The sequence below is a fragment of the Girardinichthys multiradiatus genome, chromosome 19, assembly GCF_021462225.1.
Source record: "Girardinichthys multiradiatus isolate DD_20200921_A chromosome 19, DD_fGirMul_XY1, whole genome shotgun sequence".
Classification (NCBI taxonomy): Eukaryota; Metazoa; Chordata; class Actinopteri; order Cyprinodontiformes; family Goodeidae; genus Girardinichthys; species Girardinichthys multiradiatus.
This window is the reverse complement of record NC_061811.1, coordinates 24,442,385-24,469,681: the sequence shown is the minus strand read 5'-3', so window position 1 is coordinate 24,469,681 and position 27,297 is coordinate 24,442,385. Positions and strand designations below refer to the sequence as shown.

At 42.2% G+C, this 27,297-nt stretch overlaps 2 protein-coding genes across 19 annotated transcripts in view; both read right to left on the bottom strand.

Annotated features, from left to right (window-relative positions):
* Nucleotides 1-1,242, bottom strand: part of LOC124855180 (titin-like) — a 39,242-nt gene extending 38,000 nt beyond the window's left edge. For 7 of the 18 annotated variants that reach the window (XM_047344812.1, XM_047344810.1, XM_047344815.1 and 4 more), the window contains exon 1: nucleotides 845-1,242. In XM_047344812.1, the coding sequence (XP_047200768.1) occupies nucleotides 845-854 (10 nt within the window). In that variant the 5' untranslated portion in view covers nucleotides 855-1,242. The remainder of the gene's footprint in view (nucleotides 1-844) is intronic. The other 11 variants (XM_047344807.1, XM_047344808.1, XM_047344816.1 and 8 more) reach the window with 2 other exon arrangements.
* A 5,191-nt stretch (nucleotides 1,243-6,433) lies between these two features.
* Nucleotides 6,434-27,297, bottom strand: part of LOC124855451 (tyrosine-protein kinase fyna) — a 31,654-nt gene continuing 10,790 nt past the window's right edge. The window contains exons 2-12 of the mRNA XM_047345332.1: nucleotides 26,251-26,507; nucleotides 23,120-23,216; nucleotides 21,665-21,763; nucleotides 21,359-21,462; nucleotides 20,349-20,498; nucleotides 20,102-20,266; nucleotides 13,738-13,917; nucleotides 13,498-13,574; nucleotides 12,509-12,662; nucleotides 9,542-9,673; nucleotides 6,434-7,849 (exon numbers count right to left, since the gene is read on the bottom strand). Coding sequence (XP_047201288.1) covers nucleotides 7,641-7,849; nucleotides 9,542-9,673; nucleotides 12,509-12,662; nucleotides 13,498-13,574; nucleotides 13,738-13,917; nucleotides 20,102-20,266; nucleotides 20,349-20,498; nucleotides 21,359-21,462; nucleotides 21,665-21,763; nucleotides 23,120-23,216; nucleotides 26,251-26,497 — 1,614 coding nt within the window. The 5' untranslated portion in view covers nucleotides 26,498-26,507 and the 3' untranslated portion in view covers nucleotides 6,434-7,640. The remainder of the gene's footprint in view (nucleotides 7,850-9,541; nucleotides 9,674-12,508; nucleotides 12,663-13,497; nucleotides 13,575-13,737; nucleotides 13,918-20,101; nucleotides 20,267-20,348; nucleotides 20,499-21,358; nucleotides 21,463-21,664; nucleotides 21,764-23,119; nucleotides 23,217-26,250; nucleotides 26,508-27,297) is intronic.

Sequence of the window (27,297 nt, the reverse complement as noted above, 5' to 3'; positions counted from 1 at the left end):
TCCAGGTGTTTCTTGTGTCTCCTACATGGTTTGTCACAAACTACAAACAGGACCTCTAGCTTTATATATATGTATTATATCTTTCTTTCTTTCCTGATTTGTTCAGTGTGCGATTAACAGATGTCATATTGACTTTAGGTTTAAGTGGCCGGTCATGTCTTGGTAGGGTTGCAGATGTCTGACCTGTTTACACACAGATAGACCCTGTTTACCAAAAAAGCAATTGGTTGCAGTGGATTTCATTAGGGTATCAGTGTAAAAGGGGGTGAATAAATATGCAGGTCACACTTAGCAGATTTTTATCTGTAAAAAAGCTATTTAAATCCATATATGATTTTCCTTTATTTTCACAATCAAGCACTACATTGTGTTTATTGTATCACATAAAATCCCAATAAAATTCACTGTAGTTCATGGCTGTGACGTGATAAATGAAAAAGGCTATGAATAACTTTGCAAGGTTCAGTAAATACAAATGCAGTCAACACTCTCAGGAATAAACAGCAGATGAAGACCTGACAGTTGCAGGAAAGCTGCTGGAAGTGATTAAAACTATTGGGTAGAAGAAGCCAAACAACCTTAATCAGAACAGCTGAACTTTTTTTCCATCACAGTTTTGAAACCTGAAGTCAGCAGCAGCAGCGGTCATGTCCGTCACATGAGAGCAATGCAAACTCTTCTGCAACATGATATCCAGTATTTATAGTAACCATTTTCAACACGAACCATGACTTAGTATGTATTAATACAGCAGATATTTTTCAGGATTTTTGAGCTGTAGTGCACACTTGCAGTTGGTTTATTTTTACATTAATGCTGGTGCGTCCAGGTATAACCGTCCTACCTTCAGCCATGGTGATGTGAAGACTATCTCAGAGAGATGAACCAAGCCTCCTCATGTAGAGCTGACTGGGGATAGCTTCAGTATATCCAATCCAAATCAACTCATTAGTTACAGAAAAAAATGTCCATGTCCCACGAAGTAAATTATTCCATATTCACGTGTTGATCTTTCATCCTCCGGTCATCCGATGTGATAAGGAAAACGGAAAATCAAATTAAATAAATACTTACTGTTTAATGTTAAAGCTTGAGGGGAAATTTGGAGCTGCCGGTGTGGCAGCTAAGAGAGGAATCTGGGGACAGTGGGGGACCAGCAGTGCAAGGGAGGAAGGAGCCAAGCAAAGAACAGGTCTGGATGGGGTGAGGGGAACAGGCAGAGGATCCCACCCAGGGTTATTGGTGCCTCACATGGGTATTGGTCAGCGAAGACCCCAGATAACTTCAGGATAACTTTATCCTCCCTCCATCCCAGAAAGTTCAGGTTATTCTTAGATGAAGCTCTGCCCACCAGCTGCTCTGCAAACCCTTGTATGGCAGTTGTGGGGGGGTGCAAGGTCAGATCAATTGGCTGAATGGGGAGCCCATATTGGCTGCAACTGAAGTTGGCTTAATAAACAACAAACAATGTTCCCCAAACCTGGAAATAACAACAATATGGGGAATTTTTCTTTATATAATGTTGCAGCTATGTAGCTAACAGGGCTCCTTATATTTGAGGACACTTCCCATGCTCTTGTGTGTTGAAATATCAATTAGTGAGATGACTCAATAACCCATGTTTTTTAGCATGTTGTTTTTGCTTCCCAGGACAAGGTAACAGACATTAGTCACTTCTGTGTTGGCTTTCTTCTTTCCGTGCTTCCTGTTTTCTCTCCTGCTTTCGTCAACAACCCCACAACACTTAAAACGTGCATGTATAGCTGGTGATTCTGAAGTAACCCAAGGCTTCAGTCTGAGAGCAGTCGAGTGCTTTTGTGATGAACCAGTCACCTGCTTCGATGGTACCCTCACTCTCATCCATAAAAATGTATTTAACAGCAGGATTAGCAGGTTTATGTCTTTAATTTTTAGAATAAAACATCCTGCAAACATCACATTGGATAAAAAAACAGCTTAGAACATGAGCTGTTAATTCAGCTTTAGCTTTGACTCTTGGTGGTTACTTAACTTTGTGTTCCGCTTGTGTCCTTTAAAAAATAAGCAATTTCTTTTCTCCTCATATATGCAAATTGGATTTTTTCTGTAAGATGCTAAACAACTCAGAGTTTTAAAAAACAGACATTCTGTCATCTCTATGCATTTGAGTTTCTTATTTGATCTCTGTTTCTTCCTGGTTGTTTATGTCCTCTAGCTGGTTACTTACTTCTTAGTTTATTTTTGTTTTCCTGTACTTCTAGATTTCTGTTCCTTCCCGTGTTTCTGTGTTTCTCTCTGTCTGCTCCTGTCCATTCTCCCTTTACCTTCATTGGTCTTAGTTGTTACTCATTCTCATCTGATTACTCTCACCTGCTTGTCATACCTTTCGTCTCACTTCTCCCCATGTTTATAAGCTCTCTTGTTATTACTGGATTTTAGTGTTAGCCAAATGGCTCTGTGTCCTTTGCACTCCTTTGTAAGTTATCAGTTTTGTTATGAAAGCCATTAACTCACCATATGGCTCCCACGCTCCTGTTTGCATTTTAATCTTGCAAAAAAAACACCTCTCCATGACAGATTGTGATCAGTTCTTACGTTTTGAGCAAAGACATTAATACAACAATAACTCTCCACCAATACAAAACTAAAATTCATAACTTTTATGATTTTTTGACTCCTTGATAGTCAGTTTTAATGGTTAAAATCTATAATCTAAATACATACCCTCCCAAGTCCCTATATTGAAAAATGTTTTAGGGGGTTGAGCCTTGGAATGTAATAAATTGGCAGCAACAAATAAATTGTCAAAACATTACTCTTTCCACCCTATATATGCAAATTGGCAGATTTATCAAAAATGACAAAATATCTTTACCTGGCGGAAGGATTTTATCAACACAGAAAAAGAAAAAAATAGAAATCTCACAGAAATGAAATAGAGATTTCATACAAGTCAGTGGCACATACAGTCATTTCAATATGAAAAGACTCACAAAGAGAGGGTTGGCAATTAGAAAAGTTTTAATGAAATTACATTATTATATCTTTGGCGCTCGGACCTGGGAGGAAGACATGAATGCTGTGAATGAAATGAGCAAAGATGAACATTTGTAAGGCTTAGATTTAGAGATGTCTTCCTCCTGATCCGACACTGGTGGTGGATTGGCGGCCAGGGAGCAAGGAAGCCAGAATAGATGTGGAGGAAGATGGTGGAGGTGAGGTATAGGAGGGATGAGCTCAGCTGACAAGCGAGGACGAGCACAGCCAAAGGTCTTTTAAAAACAAGGCGATGGAAGGTGATTGGATGATGAATCGGGCGGACAGGATGATAAAGGCTGATGTTTTCAAGCCTTTATTTCTGTTAATTATGATAAGTTTCTGCTAGCAGCTAATAAAAACACAACATTTAAGATTAGAATATTACATCAGACCAATAAAAAAATGTTTTAATACAGAAACATGGGCTTAATGAAGAATATGTTTAATACCAGGTTAATGGTTGCTATTTTTAAACGGTGCTTTTAATCTGACAAACGAGCCTTGTCTGAACCCACATTCTAATTAATTGAATATGACTGTAATATTTCGAAGGGACAAGGATCACTCTGTTTAGTTTAATGGGTCAAATTCTATGCCACTGAAATCAACACAAATAAAGTTGCACAAAATAAAACTAAGAAATAACAATAAAATGTCAAGGGACTGAGGAGGGTTCCAATCTGTGCTAAAACATAACCTCCTCCAGACATGCAAAGAAAATCTCTTGTGATTAAAGCCCAAGTCAACTAAAGAGGGTGAGCTCATTGGTACAAGAGGAGGGAGGAATCTCTCCTCCCTCAGCAGCAGAGGTATCAAGTACTCTGATTCCTGGGAGCTGCAGTAAACTTGTGTGTAGCTAACCTGGAACATGCTTCAGCATGGAGTATGCAGATTATTTTAAACAATCTACAACCTAGATGTATAAGGAATGCCAGAAAATATATCTTGTTTAGAAATAAATCAAAAATGTTTGATTCACAATATAGGTATACTAAATTTGAAGTTTCATCATTTGTTTAAACAAATACTAGAATCTAAACTAGAATCAAATACATTCTGAGAGGGGAAAATAGTAAGTAAAATTGCATTTTATTTATTTAGCACCTTTCACAGATAAAAATCATGAAGTGATTCACAAAGAGAGCATAAACTTTAAAACACGATTTAATTCAACCATGATTAAAATACAAAGAACAAGTGATCCAGATAATAAAACAATCCAATTGTATTTAAAATGATTTTAAGGAAAAATATTTCTTTAAACTAAACTGTGACTGATAAGAATTTGTAATGAGATGATCATGAGAATATATTGAGCTGACAAACTGAAAAATAATAGATCAAGTAAACACTAATTCTATTTTTATTTCCTTTGATAAATATCTAATTTCATCCTGATTGACTGTCACCACCAAGTCAATACACGCTCAGTGGCCACCATTTTACCTTACTGGTACTGGGTTAGACCTGCTTTTACTTTCAGAACTGCCTTAACCATTCATTGCAGATGAGGTGTTGAAAACATACCTCACACATGTTGGTCCATATTGAGATATTAGTGCCACACAGTTGCTGTGGATTTGTTGACTCCATATCCTTGATGCAAATCTCCTGTTCTACCAATGGTACTCTGCTGGACTGAGATCTTCTGTGGAGGCTGTTGCAGCGCAGTAAAGTCCTTGTCAGGCTGAAGAAACCAGAAGTAGCCCATCTTCTTCAAGGTCCAATGCTGGGCAATCAGAGGTGTTATTTTGCATATCTTAGCAGGTTATTTAAGCTGCTGTTGTCTTTCTATCATCTTGAAAAGGTCTGTGCATTCTCCCCTGATCTCTACACCAGAGGCTTTTTCTTTTTCAATATATTCGCTGTGAACCTGAGGAACGGTTGTGGATAACAACCCCAGTGGCTCAGTAGTTTCTGAGTTACTCTGCTCAACCCAGCAAAAACTACAGTGCATTCATCGTCACTTAAATCCCCTTTCTTTTCTATTCTGATACTTGATTTGAACTTCAGAAAGTCATCTTCACCACGTCTAGAAACCTAAATGCATGAAGTTGATGCCATGAGATGGGCTGACAGGTTGAAAAGGTGTACCTAATAAAGTGGCTGGTGAGTGTGTATACGTATTTCAAACTTAGTCAAATGCTAGATAGAAATGAGGGATTGCTGCAAAGTCAATGATTTGTTGCAGTGGACCAGGGCTTAGAGAACTTTTTAATAATCTGGTTTTATAATTAAGACTGAATTGGACTCTGTGATTCCATCAAAATCTGATGAAATTATTGGATTGTATTGGAAAGTACTGGTTTACTTTGAACTAAGTTGAAATCAAATGGGATTCTTTATTTGGAAATATATTGCACCTGCTGCGTAACCAAATATGCTTGAAGGTCATAAAGTGATGGCTGGACACTTTACCTCAGCAGTGGTAGTAATACCACCGCTGTGTTTAAATGTTGGTACGATGTGGTTTTTCTGAAATGCTGTCAGTTTTACTTTCTTAAAAGTACCAGTTTTCTCTCATCAGTCCACCGAATATTTTTGTTGTAATCAAAATGTATTTTGCAAAACTGAGATGGGTTTTTGTTTTCTTCTTGGTCTGCAGTGGTTTTCACCATGGAACTCTTTGCCTAGTGTCTAACTCTGACTTTAACTGAGGTAAGTGAGGTCTGCATTGCTTTAAATGTTCTTCTTGGTTCTTTAGCAACTCCTGGATGGATTGTCGATGTGCCTGTGGAGTAATTTTGGCAGCAGTTTCACCAGTTTCCCATGCCCTCTCCATTTGTGGATAATAGCTTTCACTGTGGTCCACTGGAATCCTACGCCTTGTCACTCTTTCCAGACTGATTGAAGTCTAAGACTTCATTTCTCATGTATTCTTTAGATCAGGGCATTATGTGTTGCTTTTTGAGAGCTTTTATCCTACTTTCTGTTGTCTGACAGGTTCCCTTTCATTTTTTTATTTCACAGGTCTGATAAAGTGGCTTGTGAAGTTGAACTCAGCTTTCCAAAGAATGTGTGTAATCAGAGTCAATTCATGATTTAACAAGGGGGAAAATTACTTTTTCACATTATGCCATTATGCCTTAATATATGATATCATCATTTGAAAACTTTGTTCTGTACTTACTCAGGTTATCTTTGTCTGATAATAAACGTTGTCACATTTCAGTGTGACAAAAAAAGGAAAAGTGGAAGAATGTGTGGGGGAACCTCTTTGCACATCCGATGATGGCCTTTATACGTCATTCTAACAGTTTATGGTTTTGTGTTATTTCAATTTATATTGTCTCGATTCTTCTACATATGATGCATTCTTTTCATTAAGTAAAAAGGGTTTTGCTCATCAGCCTTAAAGGAAGAGCCGTGCCTTAGTTGAATGGTAACAGCCAGAACAACTTTAGTAACAAAAATCTAATAATTGAAAGATTGTTTATTTCAAAACCAGCTGTGTACAAGAAACAGACAGACAATAAATAATAGTGAGAGCAAAAAAAAATATATATTGTATGCCTAATAAATTAGGAAAAGAAGTGAGAGAAAATGAAACGTTACTGTTCACTTTACCAACCATGGAAAGCAACATAAATACACACAGAAATGGCGCTTTGTCCTGGATCATCTCCAAAGGCAGGTTTGACACCTCGTAATAACAAATAAAAATAAAACATGTAACATATAACACTGGTTGAACATAAAACCATACTATTTAAAAATACACATAATGCAGGGACAAATACTAGAACACATCCTTCATTCTCTGCATGTCAAAGCAAAAAGATGAGAGGTCTTATCCAGCCTGCCGCCATACATCAATGCAACATACATGACCGTTATACTAAGCAGTCACCTAAACAATTGTTGCAGCTTTAGAGGACATCCCCTTTTCAACTACATAAAGCTAAACTAAAAGATTACTTTAAGCCGAGCTAAGACTTGTTGGCTTAAGCCCAAATGCTATGGATGCACTTAGTATGAGTGCCGAAGCCCTACAGTTTGGGCTCAATCGGACGAGTCAATGATGCAGGTTAGTGTTTATAAAGCGTGAAGGCATTCCCTTGCATTATAAGAAGAGTACTAAAGATGAAAAGGCAAAAACAGGTTTTATAGTACATCTAAGTTCCTTGAGAAGAGAAGTATTGTTAAATCAGCCTCGTAAAAAATGTTGCAGGAAAATTTCTGATACTTGGGTCCAAGATGCCTACAACCGCACTAGCAGTTATCGTTTTGTGAAACTGTTAAGTACCTGTGAGTGCCAAGCAAAGCTCCAAGAAACTCAATCTGAAACGTTTCTGACCTTGGATAAAAAAAAATTTCCACAGGCTCCCAAATTATCAAAAGTAATATAAAATTAAACAACAAAAAGTTAAGTAAACAAGCAATTCATATTTACAATACATACAAAGTACACATCTCATGTTGCTAATTTATGAAAGTTAATAACTTCTGGCCCAATCAACATCCTTGGAGCTGATGGCCAGTTCACTGCCGTCCTTTCTCGTTTCCATGACGTCTGGAAGAAGTCGGTCAAAAAAAGCTTTTCTAAGATGAGAGAAAAGGAGGTACATGGCTCCCTCTAGTGGTAAACCCAAGAAATGACATGAGATGAGGGTGGAGGCGCTTCAGAGATTATCCCCCGGCTGGTACTGAGGTTCAGTGGCTGTGAAGTAGTCCTCCAAAAAGGCTTGCAGATACTCGAAGGTGGGCCTCTCCTCCGGGTCTTTCTTCCAGCACTGCACCATGAGCTCGTGCAGAGAGGTGGGGCAGTCCTGCGGGCACGGCATGCGGTAGCCTCGCTCCACCTGCTCCAGGACCTCGCGGTTGTTCATGCCTTGGGAAGAGGAAAGTGGACAGATTGCCTCTCACTCTCACTGACCTCATTGAAAGCTACCAACAGCACTAAGCAGTTCACCAGTTCATGATATACTGCTGGTTCTATGTTTTGTCTGTTTTAATACTTCAACATAATTCATGGCATTTAATAATGTGGATTCATTATGATAGCAGAAAAGATTTTCACCTCATTTCGATGTTTAGAATGATTTTATTTTTGTTAGAATCTGTGTATTTTATTGCAGTTTTACGTGACAAACCAACATAAAATGCTGCATATTATTCAAGTTGAAGAAAGAAACGTGATTTAAATATAAAAAAAATAAAAATAAGAAAAAAATAGTTTGCATTTATATTTTTAAAAACAAAAACCCTGATTCAGTACATTGTAGCGCCACCTGTCTCAACACTTACAGCTGTAAGTGTTTTGTAGTATGTCTCAACCATTTTTGCATACCTAGGAAATGATATGACTATGCTTGGATCTAAACCTGCACCTCTGGCTGGGAGTTTAGGGTCGTCTTATTGGAAAGTGAATCTCTGCTTCGGTTTCAAGTCTTTTTCACCCTCAAACAGATTATCGTCCTGTATTTAGCTCACGGCATCCTGTCATCTGCCTCAATCAGGTTCGCTGTCCCTGCTGGAAAAAAAGGAATCCCCACAGCATGATGCTGCCACCACCATGTTTCCCTGAATAATACACCCAATAGTTGTGATGAGCTGTTGATCTGTGCAGCTCCTCCAAAGTCACCTTGTGACTCTAAGCTGCCTTCCTGATAAATGCTCTCCTTGCCCTGTGTGTCAGTTTAGGTCAGGGTTGAGCCATTATTACAATAATATAATTGATAATAAACCAAGCATGATTTTTATCAACTGCTGGCAACTACTTTCTTGCAACTGAAACATTATTCTATCTTAATTTATTATAAAACATAATTAGCAAAACATTATAAAAAGCTCTTGAATTCACTATATGTTTAGTCTGATTGTGTCACTTTACGTTTGATTTCAGCAAGTAGTACTACAGGTACATAAATACTTAGGGGAGCACTCTATTTAGAAACTAAGTTGTAATAATCTGGCTTCCAACACGTTCTGTGACCTGTTGCATCTTGGGCATGATCATCTGTCCGGTGTGAGCGTCTACAAGAGTACGAGGAGACGGGAGGACAATCAGAGCATGAGGGTGCTATTGCAGCGACTGAGGTTCAGGTAGATGACCATGTCTTGGTGAGTTCGCACTTCTGCCGTACTCTTTCGGTTGTAAAATGCAACAATACCTTCTACAGCAAAACACCCCCACACCATGATGTTGCTACCCCTGTACTTCACATTTTTATATGGTGGGCTGAAGCATGGGATAATGTATGATGTTACTCTGCTTTGAGGTTCTCCTCAACTTTATCTGTGATCTGTCTGCTGTGTCGACAGTTAACAGCTGCATTTATTCAGAGATTCATTAATATTGAAGGTGGACTTTATTACTTATCAGGAGATTATAGTATACTCCACTTTTTGCTTGTTTATCACTTAAAATTCCAATAAAATTCACTGACGTTTGTGGTTGTAAATGTAGCATACTGTGTATTTTTCCTTGCACAGGCAGCATAAATCAGATGTGACCAATCAACAGGAAGAGTCGTGCTTAAAACACACAAAGCTCCACAATCTGATTCTGATTTAGTCGTACCTGGGTAGGGCACCCTCCCCTTGGTCACCAGCTCTGTGAGCAGGATGCCGAACGACCACACGTCTGACTTGATGGTGAATTTCCCGTACAGCGCAGCCTCAGGAGCCGTCCACTTAATCGGAAACTTGGCTCCTGAAACAGCAAAGACATTAGTTGTGTACGGTAGACTTGTTTCTCCAGCTGCTGCAACATGTTTGTTACTTCACTTTTGCAGATCCTCTAGAAATACTTCAGGAGTAAGTAGGTCACAGTCTTCAGTTGCGGTTTCACATCATAGCATCCCACTGGGAAAATTTACAGAACAATTTCATTATCTTTCATCGTCTCCGTTTGGACTTGGCCCAGGTTAAACAATCAAACGTTTTGAACTGTTGTCCAGTGGGCAGCTGGACATGTTGACAGAGTGGCTAATGGAGCTTGGAAGTTCCCTCGGCGTAGTTTATGTCCGACTCCTTGAAGGAAAACAGCTGAACTGTCAACTAGAATCTCAGTCAGTTAAATGTAGTCTTCTGGCCTAAGTTATGCACTGTTCCTATGTATATATTCAGTTGCCTTTCAGCCATGTCCCAACCACATCCTTCTGTTTTCCAAAGACTTCATCAGAACAAATTAATTCATGTTTACTCTTCTCATTTTCCATCTACAAAACCACCAACCTTTTTCCTCTGACTGCAAGTATTTCAAAAGATTGTGTGGGTGAGGGACAAGAAGACTATTCAAGGAAAACTAGAGGAAGATGGGAAATGCGTTCACAGATCATACTACAATGTTACAACTGTGTCTAAGATGACATTAAGTCAGACTAAACCTTTCGTGCTTTAAGTCAATTACGATTCCCAGTATTATTTCTGTTTCTTTAAATTTATTCAAACTAATTTGTTCATTAAATTAAGAGGTTTATGGTGCGTTCAGATTATCTGGGACGTTGGAGCTAGGAAAGACCACATCTGAGTTGAGAGCGTTCTAGTTGCAAGTTGGAAAACAGCGGGATTTGCAATTTGTTTTGGCGCTAAGTGCTTTTAGCAACACAAGCCAGTATTAATAGATTTCTCTCTATTTTATGCGTTTGAACACAAGAGGAACATACACGCAGGTAGAAGGTAGTTTATTCAAATACAACCCACCAGAAGTGCATGGTTTCTTGTTTATACTGGCAATGTTCACTACATCCTATTTGTGTGCGAGCACATTTGGGTACCAAACTCAGGGTTGGTCTGTGAGCCCCAACTTTCCCAGACCGAATTCCCATTTTTGGTGGGAATTCTTGTTTTTCTTCTGACTGGAAACTCTGAACGTATGAATTAGGTCAAATGTTTTGGGTATCCTTCCACAAGCTCCTCTTAGTATATTGTTCAACCTTTGGCCCATTGCTGCAGAGAGAACTGGTGTAATAGAGTCAGGTTTCTAGGGACGGAGATCGGGGCTTCGTGATGGTCACTCCAAAACATTGACTTCGTTATCCTTTAGACACTTTGTAGCTAATTCGGCGGTATGCTTTTGGTAATTGTCCATTTTGAAGATAATTTTGTTTATTAGTTTAGGAACAAATGTAACCTGGGAGGTGTCTCGAGATGTTGCTTCAATATTTCACAGCTTCACACCAAAACACCGACACCATGTTGCTTCCACCCCCCTTACTTCACAGTTGGGATCATGTTCTCCGCCTTGCAAGTTTTCCCCTTCTTCCTTAAAAATAACAATGGTTATTATGGCCAAGCACGTTTAGTTTCATCAGGCAACGGGACATGTCTCTAAAATTAAGGTCTCTGTCCCCGAGTGCATTAGCAAACTGTAATCTGTGTTATGCATGTTATGTTGGATTTGCAGTTGCATATTTGGAGTGAAGGCTTCTTCCAGCCTATGTCAGCCCAGGAATTGTTTCTCTGTGGATAATGACGTTTTTCACCAGCTTCAGTCAGCATCTTCATACTGGCTTTTGCTTTTGTTCTGGAACACACAGTTTACTCCAAAATACGTTCATCTCTGGGAGACAGAACCTCAGACGTTTATACCTGCATTTCAGTTTTCAAACAGATGAACGTAGCACGCTCATCTGGAAACTGTGCCTAAGGAAGAACTAAACCTTGGCATCATCATCATTATCAGGACTTATTTTGAAGGCAGAGTGTCAGTCAGTCATTTTCTATACCGCTTCTTCCATAGTGGGTCGTGGGGAAGCTGGTGCTTATCTCCAGCAGTCTACGGGCGGGAGGCGGGGTACACTCTGGACAGGTCGCCAGTCCATCGCAGAGCAGCAGAGTGTATGTAAAGTAATAAATATTATCTATTTTTCATTATATTGTCATTTAGCAAAGAGAACTAATGTCAGTATATGTAAATGTTTGGTTTCAAATGCAATTGCTTCTGAACAATCAGTAAAATGGATGGCTTAGAATATTTTCAGTGGGTTTCAGTGGAACTTGTTATCAGCCACTATCTTACCTGCAGATGACAGAAGTCTGAATTACTCTTTTTGGAGAAACAGAGAGTACTTTTTACCAGATATTTAAGCAAACGGTCAGTGAGACTGAGTCCAGTTGTGTCAACTTAAAACTCCAATCTCTAAAATGTATCGGCGATTCACCATAACTGTTCGTAATCAATCAATCAATTTAATGAAACGTGCTAGATTAAAGATAGTGCAAACCAATGTGCAAATGGATTTTGATCTTGTAAACTAGATTTGTTATGTGAATAAAATGCCTAAGTTTTGTGCGGCTGTAGAAAAGATTGGTGATGTGATAAAGATTTATGTGGTTGGCACATGAAAACTGTCCTCTTCATGTGCCTGTTCAGTTATAAATACTGATTTTGGCACCGTCATTATGCCCTATACTGCTTGGACAATCAAACTGTCCAAGAAGAAAAAGGTTTATGTTGTTTTAGAACCCCCAATGAGGAAAATAATCCTGTGTACAGCCGCACAAAGCCTCAGAACAATAGGGTGTTGGTGTCCAGCGGACCTACCTTGTCTTGCTGTATATTCATTGTCCTCAATGAGCCTGGCCAGACCAAAATCGGCAATTTTGCACACAAGGCCATCTCCTACCAGGATATTGGCAGAACGCAAGTCTCTGTGGATGTAGTTCATCCTCTCAATGTACGCCATTCCTGCTGCCACCTGGGAAAAGGAGGGTTTTTTTTACATTTAGAACGACATGAAACTGAACAGTTTCAAGGTCAGCAAATGTGTGTTAAGCAAAGAGATACATATCAGCCACGGTATTAAAACCACTGACTGATGGAAAATGTTAAGATGCACTAAAGCATTTCGGTGAGTCCACAAACCAAATCCTGCAAATCAACTAATCACAAAATAATCTAGAACTGCTGAGAGACCCTGATCAGTCATTTGACCCTTTTATCAAAGCTATTACACCTATTACACAACACAACCTATTAATTATCTTTCTATTCAATGCGGTTTGGGCACTTCTTGAAAGTTCTCACTTTCAAACAATCATTCATTGGAGACTGCTAATTTAAGAATGTGATGTTTGTAAGCACTCATGCAAATGAATAGATTTTGTCTGATGCTAACCAAACAAACCTGATTTACAGAAATAATGTTTTTATTTACTTATTTAGCAGGAACAAATGCACTGTTATGGACAAAGGTTTCTAGCCAAAGCTAGTTTTCACCCACTTTCCCCAGTTTAGCCGTTTAAAGAATAAAACATAAACATAAAACTCAGATAAAATTCAAAGTATATAAAAACAGTTTAATTAAAGACAATAGAAATAAAATAACTAATAAACACAGATACTGGGATGTTTTTTATAGAAAATAAAAGCAGAGCTAATGCTAACATCGTTGCTGAGGTTTTGGCTAATGATTTATGTCTTAGAACATTTACAACAAATAAAAAACAAAACAACAAGGGAATGATGGGATTAGTTCACCATAAGAAAAGAAAAGGCACAGTGATAATTAGAGTGGAATGTTAGCAGCATACCTGGGCTGCCATATCCACCAAATTGGGCAGTTTGAGGCCTCGTCCTTCTCCATCTTTGAGGAAATCAAGCAAACTTCCTAAAAGAAAAAGAAGAGATCAAAATATTTCAGTAATTCTGGTAATTATTTGTTTAAATTTTGATCTTCTGTTGGATTTCACTTCACTCTAACAGAAGTTTCCCAGTTATTTCCTTATTTGTTCCTGAGAAGAAGGATATGAAATAATATGATGAGCCTTGACCTTTGCTCATGTACTCTGTAACGATGTAGATGGGTTCTTCAGACACCACGGCGTAGAGCTGCACCAGTTTATCATGCCGGAGCTTCTTCATGATCTGAGCTTCCTCCAGGAAGGATTCGGGCGACATGGTACCAGGTTTCAAGGTCTTCACCGCCACCTTCGTGGTGCCGTTCCATGTGCCTGATGAAAACAATAAAACAAATAAAAAGCATTGAAGCTGCAGTAGGATTCCTACTAGTGTGTCTTTGAACAACCTGGTTTCAAAATAGAATAAGATCAATGGAGGGTAACTTGCAGAGGGAGGCTGAGTTGTAGAATCAGCCTTAAAGGCATGAATGCAGAGTGGCGTGCAAGAGCATTCTTACACCTCAGACATTTTTGCATTTTGTCTTGTTACAAACACAACGTTCAATGATTCTTGAGCTGCAAGACCTACGTGATCTTTTCAAGTTTATCAAAGTTTGCATTTACCCGTTAAATAAAATTAGCCTGTTTTTGGTCAAATATATACATGTTTATGTCTTTTTTTGTATTTGCAACAAAAGTTAATAAAAGGAAATCAGACTTTTGCAAAAATAGACTTAAATAAACATTTTCTTTAACTGAAAGTATTGTAAATATGGAATATTAATGAAAAAGCATGGGTTTTCATAGTTAATCACAAAAAAACAATTGTTTATGTAATTTGTCATGTTGATGTTAAAACTCTTTTATCAGACTCAGAATCAGAAAAGCTTTATTGCCAAGTACGTTTTTGGACATACAAGGAATTTGTTTTGGCGTAGTCGGTGCAATAAAATACAAATTAAACAGTATAAACATATCTACAATATAATATAAATATAGGTGCACAGTTTTAAGTGAGTGAGAGTAAATATAGAGCAGTATAAGATGCGAGAGCAATACAACAGTACAGATGATCAGTGTGCAAGTAAAGCAGGAGTCCAAGCTGAGCATTAATGTAACGCATAGAGTTACAGGTTACAGGTGTCCTGTCAGCAAAAAAGGGGGGGTGTGGGGGAAAGGGAGAGTGTCAGGGTGGTTTCCGGGCTTTGTTTACAAGGCTGGTGGCAGATGGGGAAAAAACTGTTCTTGTGGCGTGAGGTTTTGGTCCGGATGGACCGCAGCCTCCTGCTCCTGTCCCTTTGTCTTTCAAAGCGGCAGTAGAACTCGTTCAGGTCGTTGGCGAGGCGTCGGTCGTTGATGGAGTGGGGGGCTTTCGGCTTGTAGTTGGTGATTTGCTTGAGCCCTTTCCAGTCAGATGCAGAGGCGTTGGCTGAGAACTGGTTTTGGAGCTTCTCAGAGTACAGTCGTTTGGCCTCTTTCACTGCCTTGCCAAACTTGTACTTTGCCTCTCTGTATATGTCTTTGTCCCCACTCCTGAAGGCCTCTTCCTTATCCAGTCTTAACCTTCTGAGTTTAGCTGTGAACCAGGGTTTGTCGTTGTTGGAACTCACCCTGGTGCATGATGGTACACAGCTGTCCTCACAGAAGCTGATGTAGGAAGTCACAGCCTCTGTGTACTCGTCCAGACTGTTGGTAGTAGTCCTGAACACATCCCAGTCTGTACAGCCTAAACACACCTGGAGATTCTCCACAGCCTCACTGCTCCACTTCCTTGTCGTCCTCACAACAGGTTTGCAGAGCTTTAGTTTCTGCCTGTATGCAGGAATCAGGTGGACCATGATGTGGTCGGATTGGCCCAGTGCAGCACGTGGGATAAGCGTCTCTGATGGTGGTGTAACAGTGATCCAGAATGCTGTCTTCTCTGGTCGGACATTTTATAAACTGTCTATATTTGGGGAGTTCGTGGGTGAGATTACCTTTGTTAAAGTCACCAACGACGATAACTAAGGAGTCCGGGTTGGTCCGCTCCACACTCAGTATCTGGTCGGCGAGCATGCGCTGTGCGACCTGCATGTTAGCTTGCGGCGGGATGTAAACACCGACCAGGATGAACGAAGCGAACTCACGGGGGGAATAGAAAGGCTTACAGTTTATGATGAAGGATTCCAGGTCTGGAGAACAGTGCTGCTGAATCACTGTCACATCGTTGCACCAACCACTGTTGAGGTAGAAACAGATTCCTCCACCTTTCGCTTTGCCGGAGAGTTCTGTGTCTCTGTCCGCTCTCGGTATTAATCCACACAGCCACGTCTCCGTGAAGCACAAAACTGCCGATGAATAAAAGTCCCTGTTTTTCCCCAACAGCAGTTCTATTTCATCCCTACAGACCGCCAGAGGCGGTGCTTCAAGCACTGAATAATCATTCTTGCGCATGCGCAGGTCGAGAAATTAATAACAACATGGTCACATGTGACCTACCGTTGGCTCACGTGAGGCTATATAGTCACATGACACCGGGAGCCCAGTCCCCTTCTTTCTTCTCGCGCGCAGGTTGATGAATGCAGGTGTTGGCCCGGCTGTCCTCGGTGGAGCAGCCTGTTGACTGGACGGTCTCTGTCCAGCAGGATCCGTTGCTGCTTGGTCAGGGTGCGGCCTCCACGAAACGGTCTGCTGAGGATGTGCCCTTGGCGTCTGGGAGAAGAGCCAAGCGGCGAGGGCCCCCGGGACTGTCCTCTAGAGTGGACCAACTTTCTACGGAGCTGACCCAGATGAAGGCCCTCCTTCAGTCTCTCCGGGGGGATAGTGAGCGCAGTGAGTCTTCCCCTCCTGAACAGGCCGGGTCCTCGCATTGCGAGGATGATGTTATTTCGGTTGCGGCCTCGGGCACCCTCTTTCGAGAGGCCTTTCCGGAATTGGGCTCCCGGACCTCAAGTTCGGGCTCCGGTGCCTCCCTGGGAGGTGCGGGGGAACTGGTGTCTGCAGCTATTAAAACTGCTCTGGGCCATTTGCAGCTGGACGTTCCCCTGGCCCAGCCTGCTCCATTTAGCGCCTTCTTTAGGCGCCGTGAAGCCGAGGCTGCCTTTGTTGTTGTTGTTCCTCCCTCAGCAGAATACGTCCAGGATCTGCATGCTTGCTGGACGGACACAATGGCCTTTTCACGCCCGAAGTCGGATGGCAGGGCCCTGGCTGCCATGCACGAGGCACCCAAGTTCGGGTTGGGCTGCATGCCCCCTGTCGAGTCTGCCATTGCCTCCCTTATCGTTACTCCCGATGAGGCGTTAAGGACTAATGCCCGTTGTCCATGACCGCAATGCCGTGTCACGGACGATTTGCTGTGTAGGGCCTACGACTCAGGTGCCCGGATGGGCCGCATGGGGAACTCACTCTCCCATCTGATGTTGGGCCTCTTCTCTTTGTTGGAGTCGGTTCCCTTGGACCAGTCAACTCAGGGCTTGTTGGACGCCTCTCTGCAGGCCTTCGCCCTGATGACACGTGAGCTTGGTCGCACGCTCTCTACATCGGTCCATGCTCTGCGCCAGGTGTGGCTGGCGCAATCGCCCCTGACTGAGCCTTGCAGTAAAACGCTGAGGGCTCTTCCTGTGGTTCCAGGGGAACTCTTTGGTTCCGCCGCGCTGGAGGCCTTGGAGCATACAGCCCAGGCCTCAAGAACACGGCAGCAGCTAGGGACTCGTTCCGGAGTTCCCTCCCCCCTCCTGTCCCTTTCTTGGGGTCCACAAGCACGTCTTCTAGACCGAGACCGACAAGGGCCCAAGGGGACCATGGTGGGGCCCAGGGTTTGCGCCCAGTTCGGTCTGCTCATCCCGGTCGGCGTTTCCCCAGGCCCTCCTGGGGTCAGGGGGCCCGCCGGTGATGTTCTGGAGCCGGCGGTGGGGTTTTTCTCCCCGGGCCAGCTCAGTTATTGGGCTGTTCACGCCTCGGACTCGTGGGTGTTGTCCACTCTGTCCCGGGGATACCGTCTTCAGTTCCGCCGCCGGCCTCCTACCCCCAGCCGGGCCAAGATGACGACCCGATGAAGGCTTGGGCCCTGGACCGGGAGATCTGCAACTTGCTGGCCAAGGGTGCGATTGTTCCGGTGGACCCCCTGCGGGATCCCGGGGGTTTTTATTCAGTTTATTTTCTGGTTCCCAAGAAGACCGGCGGTCTTCGTCCAATTCTGGACCTCTGGGGTCTGAACAGTTTTCTCAAGGTTCTGCTTTTCCATATGTTGACCACCCAGGAGGTTCTGCAGGCGATCTCCCCGGGAGACTGTTTCACGGCTATCGACCTGAAGGACGCCTATTTTCATGTCCCCATTGCTCCGGACCATTGGCGTTTTCTCCACTTTGCCTTTCACGGGAGGCACTTCCAGTTCCGGGTTCTTCCCTTTGGTCTTTCCCTTTCTCCTCGGGTGTTCACCCGGTGTGTGGCAGCGGCCCTTTCCCCCCTGCAGGCACGGGGACTGTGGATCCTGCCCTATTTGGATGACTGGCTCATTTGTGCTGCAACCCGCGATCAGGCGATCCGAGACCCCCGGACGGTGCTCGCCCACATACGTCAGCTGGGTTTGAGGGTGAACCTGGAGAAGACTATTTTCTTAGGCATGGTTCTAGATTCTAGTTCCATGACCGCATGTCCTTCTCCTCGGCGCGTCGGCGATATCCTGGCCGTGCTTCCGAGCTTCCGTCTTGGCAGGGCTCCACGGTTTGTGGAGTGGCTGCGTCTTCTGGGCATGCTCACTGCTGCGTCCAGCGTGGTGCCTTTGGGGATTCTTTCATTGTGGCCCCTGCAGATGTGGCTGAACGGGGTCGGCCTGGAACCCTCCCGGCGTACTCACCGGCTCTGACGGCTTCGGGTTGTGCGTCGGTGCCTACAGTCTCTGTCCCAGTGGCAGAGCGGGTCCTACATCATGGCGGGTGTCCCGCTCGGCCCCCTTCCGTGTCGGAGGGAAGTCGTCCATACGGATGCTTCCTCCAAGGGTTGGGGAGCGACCTGGCAAGACCGTGCGGCTCAGGGGGTGTGGTCCCCGCGGCAGTGCGGGGTCCATATCAATGTTCTGGAGCTGATGGCTGTGTTCCTGGCGCTCTGTGCTTTCCTCCCAGGGCTGCTAGGACGACATGTGTTGGTCCGGTCGGACAACAGAAAAGGGGGAAATAACTCCTCTGGTGTAGTAGCCCTGATGTTCATGAGTTCTTCTCTGGTGAGAGAGCTCCGGGTACCATCACAGAAGACCGTTTTAAAGCAAAAAACAAAACAAAACAGTGCGCACCAACACGCCGAGGCGACCATCTGCGGCACCATCTTAAGGCACAAATTTTACATGAATATTTTACATGAAAACACACATAAAATGGCTAAATTAACCTTTTCTATACCTTCATATTTAAAAACAGTTTTCAATTCTATATCATGCAAGCTACACGCCTCTTTTCCATTTACATTTCCAGCACCACACGACTCCACTCTACTCTGCACTAAACCTGTTGTGTTTCCACTTTCTCATTAACGCTGGAGTTTTGGCTTGAAGACCCGCATTCAGCTGAAAGCGTCATGAGCTGTGCCACTGTTAAGCATTACTGATCTATGGTTCATTGTTAGCCTAGGTCGAGACAATTGTGCACCATGGGCACATATGGCTGACCATGCTCATGGCCAATCAGTGAACAGCAGTCTGCTCACGTCCCATTTCGGAGCTGCTGACGAGCAGGTACCAAGAAAAACAGTAACGGGCTAAAAAAGTTCGTAACGGAAATGGCCGCAAAACAGGCCTAGCGAAGTGGAGTCAGCCAAAGCAGAGCCAGTAGGTGGGGCCTAAGGAGCCACATGTGGCTCCACCTCCGCAGGTTGCAGACCTGCTGGGATAGACCAGCACAAAGTAGTGTTTACCAGATTCTCTCACCTGAGCTGTGGATCTCCGCAGCTCATCCAAAGTAACTAAGGGACTTTTGGCTGCTTTTTTCATTAATGATGGCCATGTCATTGCATATTTACATTTTCAGATGATGGATTGAACAATGCTCCATGAGAAGTTACAAACTGTTGCTTTATAATCTAACTCTGATTTAAATTTCTCTGCAACTTTATAAGTAATTATGTGGAAACAATGGGGAAAAATGTGAAGACGTTAAAGAAGGGACAGCATATTTACCATTAATTTTTGCCTTGACATTGCAAAATCTACAGATACTTAGGTACCAATCAAAGTTTAGAAAGTAAATTCTGGTTAAAGAGAAACACGAATGACATCTTACTGGAGTAAACATAAAAATTTGCAGTTGCTTTATTTTCAAGGTTCTAAATAAATCAACTTTGTGGGAGAAAATTGGACAAGCTGTGTTTTCCAGATGTTTCATGAAACTTAAGTCAAAATCCGCATTAAAAAATCTTGGTCCAGGCAAAATGGGTGCAGCTTGAAACAGCAAATTAACAACAGTTCTCATATGGAATATAATCACATACAGCTGTTTTGCAAATTTGCCCACAGCTGTCCGAATCCTTGCTGGTGCCAAAAGATACACACCCATCCAGACTTCTCCGAACTGCCCATTGCCGAGGCGTTTGATGAGCTGCAGAGACTCCCTCGGGATCTCCCACACGTCTTTGGTTTTGACGGACAGGTCGGTCAGACGAGGCATGCCTTTGTGGCAGGGCACAATCAGTCGACAGCACAGCCCTGCAGCCCTGGCTGAAAACATGGATGGAAATGTATAAGAAAATATCAGAAACTTTCAGATAGGTTATTGACCTCTTAAACAAAGCAGTCTCACCAGAGTAGTGCTGAACTAGCTGCTGGAGGGTCTCAAACTGGGCCCTGGTGGTGATGTAGTAGCCTCCGTTGTCCAATTTACGAATCTTATAGTGCTTGACGTGGTCTCCCTTGACGTCATCCCAGTCCTGGATGGAGAGAGAGTACGCCCCTGGAACAGAGACAACACGTACGTCAACAAATAGCCAGGCAGATGTTTATAAAAAACAGGGAGCAGAAAAGAGTCCGATGTCTGACTATTTGACTTAAATGGAAGTATGGTCAGGGTCAATACAAGTTTTTATGTAAATGTTAACTATTTCTTCAAATTCAAATTTCTCTGTCCTTTATGTTCACTTTAAAATACAAAAACTAAAGCTCACTATGAATTCATGGCAGATATTTCTACAGTGGGCAGGCTTGAAATATGGAATCTGCAGGAAGGATGGAAGGACACAAGAGCCAAGACAGGAAGGGAAAAAAAAGGATGGACAAAAGTAAGGCAGGTTGAAGGTAGGGAGGACATAAAGAACATATGTTGGACACAAGAGTGGAAGGAAAGACATAAAAAATAAGTAGTAAGGAAAGGAAAGGAAAGGCAGGGAGGACATAAAAAGGACAGAAACAAGGAAAGGGAGGAAGGGCATTAAGGGGGAAGATGGATGAACACAAGAAAGCAAGAAAGGAAGGACCCATAAAAGAAAGTAACGAAAGAGCAAGCAGTCAGGGAGTAAGGAAGGAAAGATTGTATGTGAGGAATAAAGGAATGATCAAAAAGCAAGAAAAAAAAAAAGGAAGGTGGGGCAAAACTAGGTTAATGTCTGTAAATACAGACATTTTCCATTCTCGTATTTTCTTTTTCCATACATATCTAACCCTGAAAACTATTGAAATATAATTCTTGACTTTTCAAGACTGCAGATTCCCTACATATTGCTTGTACGTATTTGTATACATTACTAGTTTGTGGCACACACCTTTTCTAAAGAGCAACAGCATTCAATATGACAGCATGTCACGACTCTGAGGTACCTTTGGTTGTTTCGCTCTCACGGATGAGGAAAGTGCCTCGGGCATTGCCACCAGAAAGCAGCTGCCTCTCTGCGTCCTTTCGGCCTAATTTACCAAAATACCAGCTGCAGGAGAAACAAAAACGCATGAGGTTTAATCTTTGTTCTGCATGTACTTCAGTTACTTTTTGTAGCAGGTGTAACACCATGTCACAATAAAACAAAGACGGATAGGGAAGTTTTTTAGTATTTATGACAGGCTCTCTACTGCTCCCAGAGTGCAGCTGTGGTTGAGAGGATCTGATCTTATGAGAAAAAGTGAACTCACTCCTCGGCCTGGATGGAGTCCACCGGAGCGACGTAATTACTGGGAATGTATCCAGTTCCACCTGTCGTAAGGGAACGAGCCTCCCACCAGTCTCCCTCCCTGGAAAGGACCGTGAAAGAGGGTGAATTAAGCAGACATGCTGGAATAAACAAAAACTGAACAACAGCAGAACTCTGTGAAGAGAGGCACAAGCAAAACATTGTGAAATATTTTCTACCAAATCTTACTACTCCTTTCACTTTTGTTAATATGAACCCAAACCTGTATTTTTTTTTTTTATAAATAAAATTTGCTTGGGAAACAGTTAGCTGGCACTGTACTTTTAAAGAGAAAACATGTATACGTGGACTCAAAAACAAACACTGAAACAGACATATTTGTGTATGTTGTAGCACTTGGCAAGACAATCTGTTCCTTTCTGACCACATCTGGACAAAAATATGAAAAGATGACGTCTTTCGGCCCCACAGAAAGGTAGTCTTCCTGCAAATATATTGCTTTGTAGTGCCTCAATTTTGTAGGATGGCATAATACTTACAGTGCCTTGCAAAAGTATTCATACCTCTTCAACAATTGTTTAAAATTTTTGTCAGGGTACAACAAACTTTATTGATTTTTTCAACAGGCTTTCGAGGACAAAGCAGTGCAAAACTGTGAGGTTGAAATACGTTAAGCATGTTTTCTGAATCTGAAGAGTGTGCAAGTATTTGTATTCAGTCCTATTCAGTCAATCCATTGTAAAACCACCTTTAGCTGCACTTGATGCTGCAATCTTTTGGGGCGTGTCTATACCAGTTTTCCACATCAAGAGACTGAAATCTTTGCCCAATTATCTCAGTCAGATTGGACTTAGAGCATTCATCTTGCCACGTTTTACCTATTGGGTTTAATTCTGGACTTTGACTAGGCCATTCTAGCAAAGCATGATACTGCCACCACCACGTTTTACTGTAAGGATAGTGTTTTTAGGCTTGGGTCAGAAACCTTTCTGGATCCTGTCCCGTGAAATTTGTCTAGAGCTGGAATCTTTACACTTCATAATTATGAACTACTTTGTCCTGGTCGGTCACATAAAATCACATAAAAGTACCGGTATAGTGAAGTCCATGGCTATGACAAAATATGGAAAAGGCCCACAAGTACAAATGCTTTTGTGATTTAAGTCTGGTACCAAGCTGGTTCCAGTGTATGCTTGGTTGTTTAACTCATTAATGGTGTTGATGAGTTCTGCTGACAGCATCCTCGAGGATGGTCTGGTCAGCCTGCAAGGAGAACTATTTTCCTTTCTTCAACTGTTACAAATGAAAGCTCTTAAGTATCTACGCCTGCGTGGCATTTCATCCCAGATAGAACATTCAGATTTTGGTAAAAAAACAACCTAAAAAACAAAAGTCAGAGGAGGAGAACACGACCACCACCCTCCCCATGCTGTCATACAGATGTTTTCACACTTACGTGCTGTTGAGGATCTGGAACCTCTCCCCCTTTCTGAAGCTGAGGTCATCCTCAGTCCTGGCTTCATAGTCATACAGAGCCACAAACAGAGTTACCCCTGCAGGAAAACAAGAATGTTACATATGCTGGTTAAGGTTAGAAGAGGCCAACATGTTGTAGAGACCTAAAAGACCTAAAGACTGTTTATAATTTGTAGTAATTAAAACTTTTTCCTCAGGATCTGGGAGATGGAGTTCAATTAAAATGTTTTCTTAAGTCTGACCTTAAAATACGTTGATATTTATGAAACCACATTATGTGATATGTGAGAGTGTCTTGTAACAAAATTGTTATTGGGTTCTAGTCTGCCTCATCTTGACCAAAACAGGAAGAAAAGAAGGATGGAGAGGTAACACATAGGGAAGGAAGCAAGCACAGTCACAAGGGTCTAAAGAAGAACGAGCACAAAGAAGAGAGGCATGCAGGACTAAACAAACAAGGAAGGAAGGAGAGAAGGAATTAAGGCAGGCATGTAGGGCTAAACAAAAGGAAGGAAGGAAGGAAGGAAAGAAGGAAGCAGCATGAAAGGAAGCACAGACAAAAGGAAGGGAGGCAGGTAGGATTACAAAAAAGGAAAGGGTAGAAGGACGGAAAAGGGGAAGGAGTAGGAACACAAGGGATGAAGGATAGACACAATGAAGGAAAGATGCAAGGGCACAAAAGAAAGACACAAGCAGGGAAACTAAGGACAGATAAAAGAGAGAAAGTTGGGAGAACTAAGGCAAAAAATACACATAGACACACCCTTCCTTCTTTATTCCTCCCCGTGAAAGAGGGAGGAATAAGGAAGGAAGGAGGACCTGGCTTCACAATCATACAGACCCCAAACAAAATCTCCTCTGGAGGGAAACAAGAAAGATATATATGCTGATGTTGGGGGTTAAGCTTGGCCCTTAAAATACTTTTCTATTTACTGAACTGCAAACAGGCGACATGTGAGAAATCAAAATCATCACAAAATTCTAGTCTGCATCATCTCCCCTGAACATTTAGCCATTTTTCAGCTCATTGCCTTGGTTTTATAGAATGCAACTTTAATGTTGTGGTGTTGAGTCACTGCAGGCACAGACTTCATCACAGAAATCTACGTGTTATGTGCAGTTTTGCCAGTAAACTGTTAACGCAATGTCCTAAATAAGGAATGCAATCTGGCTTTGTTATAAGATGAAGATTACTCTGCAGACCCAGTATCTCCCAACAAGCCTGAAACTCCTGAATTATTTCATTTTCTGATTGGATCTAAATCCTATGAATCCTATGATTATAAACACTTCGCATTATAATCCGAGACATTTCTTATTCAGGCAAGATGATGATGCTGACTCAACATACTTTGGGACAAGGAAGACTCAGAACCGCATTAAATAAAGATATGCTGTATGCATCATATGTATGTTTAAAAAAACTTAAGCAGATGCCCCACACACACTGAAGAGGGATTTGCACTCTTCAGCAAAATGTCTGGTCCTTCTGCTTGTCAGATGTGCCTCACAGAGCACCGGCTATAAATTAGGTCACTCTGTTTTCCATTAACCAGCAGGCTGAGGTCACATGTCCTTCACAGAGAGATTCCTTTATCGCAGCACGGCAATGCTGGAACAGAAAAATCAAATAACCAAGCCACGATGAGCTTTTTTTGTGAAAGCTGCAGAATGAGAGGATTTGAAATGTATTTTGACATTTTTTTCCAATTTCTATTGCTCTGTTTAAAAGTTTTGATACTGCTTTATGTTGAATGTCACATGATAAATGCAGTTACAAAGACTGGAGGCTTAAAACCAGTTTATACCTATACAAGTATTTACACCTGTAAAGCTTTTTCACTTTATGTCCAGTTATAACCAAAAACCTTAATGGATTTTATTGGGATTTTAATATATATGTGTGCTACGTCTTCATCCGCTTTGCCTCATCTAAACTTCGCAAGACAACTTCGTAAGTCAAAATGCTTTTCAGGAAGATAAAAATAACAGAATTATGTGATTCACAATAAAAACAAGAAATGCATTGAAAGAACAATAGGAAAATAGCTCAATCTCATGCAAACTGGATTGATAGTTTCTGTGAACATCAATTATCAAGTCAGCCACTAGTTCTCAGTTGGATTTAGATCTGGAATTTAATGGGCCATTTTAAAACGCAATAATGTTTTAACCTAAATCTTTCCCTTGTAGCTCTGGCTGTATGTTAGAAGGTAAAGCCCCACCCCAGTCTTAAGTCTTGTAGCTTCTTGTTTTCAAGCGAAACCCATCTTTCATCAACTTTGACCTGCTTGTTTCGTGCTAAAGAAAAGCATTTCCACCACCATGTTTCAAAATGGGGATGATATGTTCACGTATGTGCAGTATTAGTTTTCCATGAAAGGCCAAAAAGTGTAGTTTGGCCTCATCTGACCAGAGTACCTTCTTCCACGTGTTTGCTGTGTCTGCTACATTGCCCGAGGCAAACAGCAAATTGGACTTCTTAAAGGCTCTATTTTCAACAATGACTTTCTTCTCGCCACTTTTTCAATAAAGACTAGATTTGAGGAGCTTAACCAGTAGCTGTCCTGTCAACAGACTCTCCCACCTGAGCTGTGGATCTCTGCACCTCCTCTAGAGTTACCATGGAACTTTTGACTGCTCCTGTGATTAATGATCCCCTTGTCTGGACTGTCAGTTTAGTAGATGGTCACGTCATGGCAGGTTTATATACGAGGCATACTGTTTAGTTTTGGTTTGATATCATAACCCTGCTATAAACTTCTGTCTTATTTGTTCATCAGTGGTCTCTAACATATTTCTGAGGCCTTCATAGAGCAGCTGTTTCTACACTGAGATTAAATCGCACACAGGTGGAGTCCATGCACTACTTTGAGTTGGTCTATCACTTAATATCCTAACCAACCACATCGCAGTTTGAGATTGCCACATGACAAAATGTGAAGATGTCAAAGACGTGGACATACTTTTCCAAGGCAATGTAAATAGAATATCTAAATATAACCAACAGAGTTAAAAGCGCAGTTTTTAGCCCCCAGTGTTGTGAAAGTGCGCGCATTAAATCTGCACACCGATAACCTGCTGATACAAGCTGTGCTAATCCAGCCTCACCCGTCCCTCCCCGAGATCGAAGCGTCCCAGACTGCGAGGACGTGTGCACGCCTCCAAACACAGTCACCCCCTGCGTGGTGGCGGTGTGGAAGTTGTTGTAGTTGGGGATGGTGGTGACGGAAAAGCTGGGGTAGTGCTGCGGCGTGGGTTCAGATCCATAGCGGTAGCCCGAGTTGTGTGAAAGGCTGGTATCCCGGTCATCAGTGAGTTTCGCTGCTTCTTTATCCTTGCATTGGACGCAGCCCATCCTCTATCGTCTGTGAGCAGACAGAGAGAGAGAGCGGGAGGGAGAGGGAGATATTCAGAGAGAATGAGGATGTGGATGAAAATAACAGATCCAAAGCTGCCTCTCCTGGGGAAATTATGATTTAATCTTCCATTATTTCAGATTTTCCTCTGAGACCCAGAGAAAGCCTCCAGAAGAATCCTACAATTAGGCTGAAATTAAACTTACTCTCTAATTTAACACAACAACAGACTGTGACCGAGCTGTATGTGCTCACTTTAAAATATCCACTTCAACTTGCATGAATAAACTTTTTCATGGTTAACTTCGCCAACATGTTGCATGACCACACATGTGCAAATAATTTACTCCCACACCACCACGTTTACGAGTTGGCATGCAGTTCATTTTTGTTTACTTTAACAGGAGCTCCACACATACATCTATGGATCTAGGGCACTGAAGTAAAAAACACACAGCAGCAAACCGCTTCCTGGCACCGCTCTTTATCCCTGAGCACGGAGCATTTGGCCTCTCTAAACCAGTTTCTCTAATGAGAGACGTGGTCTCCTCAGAAGGAGCCCTGCCATCTTTATAGACCCAGTTACGCTAATGAACATCTAGGCTCAAGGTGTCCCTGGACGTGAGGCTTGAAGCTGGTGAAACATGGCTCACTACAGGGTCGTCTCTCATCAGAACGAGAAGCCGACTGACTTCAGACGCAGCTAATTGGAAACATACTTGTTAACAGTGTTTGTGGACAGAGAGAGGTGGTATTAGCGAGAAGGAAAACTGTCACAGCTCTCCGCATCAAAGGAAAA